This window comes from Gossypium hirsutum, chromosome D10, assembly GCF_007990345.1.
Source record: "Gossypium hirsutum isolate 1008001.06 chromosome D10, Gossypium_hirsutum_v2.1, whole genome shotgun sequence".
NCBI lineage: Eukaryota > Viridiplantae > Streptophyta > Magnoliopsida > Malvales > Malvaceae > Gossypium > Gossypium hirsutum.
In genome coordinates this window covers 52,338,907-52,344,541 of record NC_053446.1, presented here as the reverse complement: position 1 = coordinate 52,344,541, position 5,635 = coordinate 52,338,907, and the positions used below count along the sequence as shown (strand labels likewise).

The 5,635-nt window shown below is 32.6% G+C and overlaps 1 protein-coding gene across 15 annotated transcripts; it reads left to right on the top strand.

Moving 5' to 3' along the window:
- Positions 1 to 546: 546 nt before the first annotated feature.
- Positions 547 to 5,083, top strand: LOC107915096 (uncharacterized). Of its 15 annotated transcripts, none has more exons than XR_005919726.1 (7): positions 548 to 975; positions 1,538 to 1,600; positions 2,880 to 2,966; positions 3,751 to 3,808; positions 4,383 to 4,484; positions 4,587 to 4,675; positions 4,757 to 5,083. XR_005919726.1 is itself a non-coding variant. In XM_041103246.1 (5 exons), exons 2-5 carry the CDS (start codon positions 2,928 to 2,930, stop codon positions 4,785 to 4,787), a joined length of 261 nt encoding a protein of 86 aa, XP_040959180.1. In that variant the 5' UTR covers positions 618 to 1,600; positions 2,880 to 2,927; the 3' UTR covers positions 4,788 to 5,083. The 15 variants fall into 15 exon arrangements, 2 of the variants coding, with proteins under 2 accessions (XP_040959179.1, XP_040959180.1); XR_005919724.1 differs by having other exon boundaries at positions 618 to 933; XR_005919729.1 differs by having other exon boundaries at positions 586 to 933; positions 4,383 to 4,675.
- The last annotated feature ends 552 nt before the right edge of the window (positions 5,084 to 5,635 follow it).

Here is a 5,635-nt window from a genome sequence, read left to right as displayed (position 1 = left end):
TTAGGATTTATGGATTCGGTATCAAGTTATGATTTAGATTAATTAGTGTGTTTTAATTTATATATTAAATAATGTTTAGGGGTTAGGCATTCGGGGTCGAGTTAGGGTTTAGGGATTAGGGATTTAGGGTCGGGTTAGGGTTTATGATTTAGATTAATTAGTGTTTTTTCAATTTATATATTAAATAAGGTTTAGGGGTTAGTGGTTAGGGGTTTGGAGTTAAGAGTTAGTGATTTAGGGTTTAGAAATTCGGGGTCGGGTTAGGGTTTAAGGTTTAGATTAATTAGTATTTTTTTAATTTATATACTAAATAAGTTCTTATATAATAAATGTTTTATAAAATCACTTAACTAATAATTTTTAACAGACAAAATAAAATATTTTTAGCATAGCAAAATAGTATCGTTTTATTCCAAATGAAATCATTTTTTGCAGCGTTTTTAACAAAAACGTAACAAAAGGTAAGCAATAACGGCGTTTTTATAAAAAAAGGCCAGAAAAAATTATTTTACTTTAAAAAAATAGCGCCTCTTACCCTTGCAAAACAATGTTGTTTTATTTCAAATAAAATTTCCTTTTAAAAAAATAGCGCCATTTTATAAAATTCCCTCCCCCCTCCCCCCGAAATCCCCAACTTTCCCCCCTAAAATCCCTAATTTCCCACATCCAAGAAAGAAACCCAGAAGCTTATTCAACTCTGTGTTTCTTCCCAACTAAAGCCAAGTCAGTTCTTGTTTGTTCTTCGTCTTAAAACTCTCAAATTCCAGCAAAGGTTTTTCAGTTTTAGAATCTTCGCTACGCGGCACACAGTGCCATACACGTGCTTGCGAGAGAGATGGCGATAGATACCGGGCAAAAGTCACCCTCCGAAGGCAAAGTTTGGGGAATTTTTAAGCTGCCTTTTGGCATAACCCTTTGTTTAGGCATCTCAAAGTTTAGGCATCTCAAACCCTTTGTTTTAAATGCTTTTTCAATGTTAGTAGCATTTTTTTTTAGTTTTAGGTTTCTTTTTATCCCATTTTGTTTTGTACTTGGAAGTGAAGCAGAGCTCTTGGTATTTATTGGTGCATTTAAAATTTCTTCTTTTTACTTCTTTTTGGTCATGTATTGCTGGTCAATAATCTGTTCTCTCCAAAATTTTGAAGAATTTCTCTCTAATGTATATGAAATCCTTTATGTTACACTTCATCAATATTTGTATGTGTTCATTGTTTTGGTATAATTAAATGATAAGTGCAATTATTTGTATTTGTTCATTGTTTTGTGCTTTAAGCAAAGCCTTATTTGATTTATGGCAATTGTTTCTCAAGCTTTTTATTTTTACTTTTATAGTTATTGGCAAAGTAGATTTCGAATTATACTGAACAATGTGAAAAACAAATACTAATTTTGCATGTGCCTATCAGTGTATGTTTTCTTCATGCTAAGATGCACCATTTTTTTGCATGTGCCCATCATTCTTGTTTTAGGTTTTCATTTTTTTTCTAAATGACTGACAGCTTCGATGCACCATTTTTGTGAACTCTTTTTTTTACAGCGATTGGATTTAATGTAGAGGTTGCACAATACAACAACATCAAGTTTCAAGTATGGGATTTAGGTAAGTTAACGTTAATAAATCTGAAATAGCAGCTGATGTAGTTTATACAAATGGAGTTCAATTTAATTTATCGAATCATTGAAATTCGCCTTAATCCTTTTACTTCAAATTGAATCATTTAATTGGTTTAATTTATTTAACGTTAACTGTTGTGGTGTGTCTTCTAACTAATGGAGATGCAACCTCTTAAGTTACTTTGCTTCCTCTATTTATTTAATTCTGATATGCGGATATGTTGTGGGTTTTTCTGGCTGCTCTTTAGCTGGACATACATACAATCAGTATATGTCCAGCTGCTCTTTAGCTGATTACATAATTTTTTATTCAGTATATGTCATATTCATGTTAGGACCTGTTTTGATGTTTATTTTACAGCAGTAGGCGACCGTTTAAATTAGGTAAAATTTTAATTTACCCCTGTTCAAGAAAATTATGTTAGCTAAAATAATAAGCTCGTTGATTTTCTGACTTGCTTAATATAGATTAGTTGTTTCATGTTTGGAAACTTTTGATGCTCTTGGTCTTATGTCCTGCAGTCATTGACAACAATTTGGTTCTCATTCTTCACTTAACAAGTCCAGTGGCATATACATATGTAAACTAGGAAATTGAAACAAGAAAGAAATGCAAAGCCAAAGCACATTGATACTCTTGAATGATAGTTATAAATGAATAATATGCTTGACTTGGCATTTATAAAACTCACATGCTTGAATGATAGAACAGAAATTGCTGTTAGAATTGGATTGTCAACTTTAAGTGTCTATGACGTGTTTGATATTGGTTTCATTGGAAGAATTCGTTGGTTTCATTGCTGTATAACTCTCTCAAAGTTTTAAGTGTCTATGACGTGTTTGATATTTCATATCAAAATACACATCCATAGCATAGGCCTTTTAATTAATGGATTTTATTTGTGGAAGTTTTCCTATGAATTATGTATTTGTTGACACTATGTGTTTTAGTTAATGGAAATGCCCATATACAGAAGTTACCATGCAAACTTGATTCGTTTCATGGCTCCATAATCAAGTTAATTTCTTTTGGGGAAAAAAACTAGTTTTTTTTGGGTTATGTTTGGACCTGAATTTAGATAAGGAAAAAAAATGGTGCATTTGCACTAAAAAGTTGGTGGGACAGTATTCAGTTAAACTGCACGGTTTTAATAGTTTATCACCTGAGGATTTCAATATTTGGGAAACCTTGTCACTCAACACTTACCTTTTACATGTACCTCTGATAACTTAAAGAAGATTCTTTTCCATGTGTCAACATTTAGGTTTTCCAAAGTGGAGATCCTGCAGCTGTTGGGGTTGTATTGTCAAACATGACTGTTGCATTTGACCATTGGCTTTTGGGTGTGGAGGTAATTGTACTACAATGCTGTTTCAAGATGATTCTGCTGTTTAGAAAATATATGCACTTTATTTTCATTTATTGCATACAGATTTTTATAAATTTCTGCATGAAATATGACAGTAACTTTTCAGGATCCTTTTGTCTTTGAACCCTACCACAAAGCTTTGCGAGAGCCATTTGACTACTATATGTTTGGTCAAAATTATATCTGTCCTTTGATTGATTTCAGAAGAGTGGACAGCTCCCATACTGTTGTATCCGGTTTCTCTGCTGATATCAATTTCATTTGTAAAAGCTTCCTGAAAATTAAGCATGTGCTTTGCTGAAGGAATTTGTATTTTTAAAATTTCATAATTCTATTTTGTAAACCATGGTAATAAACTTTAAGGTTCATGGATATAGATATATATAAAGAGAGAGAGAGAGAAGTGCAATAGGGACTGTAATTCTTTCTTAATTATTAGCTACTATTTGAGAGCATCCAAGGTTAAGCTTATTCCATGTTTCTTATCTTGTGCATTCTTTTTTGTGTTTTTTCATTGAGGGTTTCATAGGGTCTTTAGTAGTTTTTCTCTTCTTCATGTTTGATTGTTTATCATCAACCGAATTGACAAAAATGCAAAGAAAAAGAAGCATGTATTTTGTATATTTAACATCTTCACCCTCTTTCATGTGCTTCATATAACATTTATGTTATTCATATTTAAAATCACTGAAGGACATATTCGGTCTCTTTTTATAAAATTAAAAAAATCACTTCTCTTAACATCCGTGTATTATGTTCTTTGCAGAAATTCATATGTTGGCAATGTTTCTCTTTTCTATGAAATAGAGGAGAAGCTTAAGCAGGTGACTATGCTCAGTTTTCTTTTTCCTTTTACTTGATTCCTCTAAACAAGACCGAGTTTTGCTCCAGCATCTTTTTCACTAATATGTCCTTGTCATTGTTTACATTTTGAACAAACATACTGTTAAAGATCATAACATGATTAATCCATCATAGAGCTGCTTGGTAGTAAGTTGATGAAATTTTTTATTCTGCATGCTACAATACTTGCATATTCTTTGATTAATAACTAACAAGAACGTGCATCTGAGGAAGAAATAAAATAACAGGTTTGTATGTTAAATTTGTGTCCATTTTATTTTAATTTCTTAATTTTCATTAGCTTTAGAGCATGTCAATTTATATTTTTGTTATGCAAGCAAGGCCGAAGTTATATATTAGTATTTAGAACGAAAGTTTAATGGTGTTTTCCTTTCAATTTTGTATTGGCATAAGCTAAACATGGTCATATTAAGTTTTCAACATTCGGGAAACTTTTACGTGCAATTAGGACTTAGGAAGCTTGCAATACTGGCTGAATCTTTCACTTTTAAACTGGCTTTTTTATGGATCTAATTGTCAGACAATTGGGTGCAGGGTTACAACGTTGTACTTATATCAAACCATCAGACTGAAGCTGACCCAATCATCATCTCATTATTGCTTGAGAAAGCAAATCCGCATATTGCTGAGAACATGGTGATTCTCTCTTGAATTAATTTCTCATTTTGTGCCTGCTGTAGTAGCCTTCATCTATGCCCCTGAGGCCTTGACTGTACTTGGGTTCTGTGGTTGCAATAGCTGCCGGGATGGTACATAGCATGGCTATTACTGAAGATGGAGCATTATTTTATTGGGTTTCCTCATATCCTCATCTTAGATGCTAACAGGTTTTATTCCAGTGTCTTTGTTGATTTCAACTTCCCCTGGAGTGAAGCTTTTATTTAGTTCATTTGGATGAATTTGTACAGCTATATTCCCTTTGTGAGAAAACAATTATAAGCATTTCTGCTGGTAAGTACTGGGCTGCAACTGCTACTGCTACTGCTATAGGTGATGTTTACATGTGGGATGGCAAGAAAAGTATGGAAAAACCACTTGTTGCAACTTGGTTACACCGAGTTAAAGGAAAAAAGATCCCTTAAAGAGTTGATTTTGAGAGTTGGTCATGAGAGAATGTAACTTGTAAACAATTTTCTAATATAGAATGTAACTTGTAAACAGAACTTATGTAATTCTAATATAGAATGTAAACAATTTTCTTATGTAATTCTAATATAGAATGTAACTTGTTTTAATTTTCTTAATTTAAATTCATTAATTTTTATATTTAGCTTTAAAGTTAAAATTTTAATAGAAATTTTAATTTAATATTTTTTATCCTTACAAGTATATAGTTTAAAGTTTAAATTTTAAAAATAAAACACAATATAATATTTATGATAGAAATAAATATTATTTAATTAAAAAATATTTTTAAGTCATGTTTTTAGCGACGTTTGTGGGAAAAGCGCCGCTAAAGTTCTTGGTCTTCAGTGGCGTTTGTGGGAAAAGCGCCGCTAAAGGTCCTGGTCTTTAGCGGCGTTTTCGGGAAAAGCGCTGTTAAAGTTCTTGGTCTTTAGCGGCGTTTGTGGGAAAAGTGCCGCTAAAGGTCTTGGTTTTTAGCGGCGTTTTTGGGAAAAGTGCCGCTAAAGGGATTGGTCTTTAGCGGTGTTTTTTCTGGCGCTTCTTAAAGCGCCGCAAATACTTTTAGCGGCGCTAAAAATTGCGGCGCTTTTAAAGGCATAAAAAAGCGCCACTAAAAGCCTGTTTTGGTGTAGTGGTGTGACATAATCGCTTGTGGGAGGGAT

Bases quoted from the DNA above. Each gene is read 5' to 3' on its own strand.
- LOC107915096 (XM_041103245.1), top strand. From the start codon at position 2,928: ATGACTGTTGCATTTGACCATTGGCTTTTGGGTGTGGAG. The intron at 2,967-4,382 runs GTAATTGTACTA...AATTGGGTGCAG, and splicing joins ATTGGCTTTTGGGTGTGGAG to GGTTACAACGTTGTACTTAT. The intron at 4,485-4,586 runs GTGATTCTCTCT...TGGTTGCAATAG, and splicing joins CGCATATTGCTGAGAACATG to CTGCCGGGATGGTACATAGC.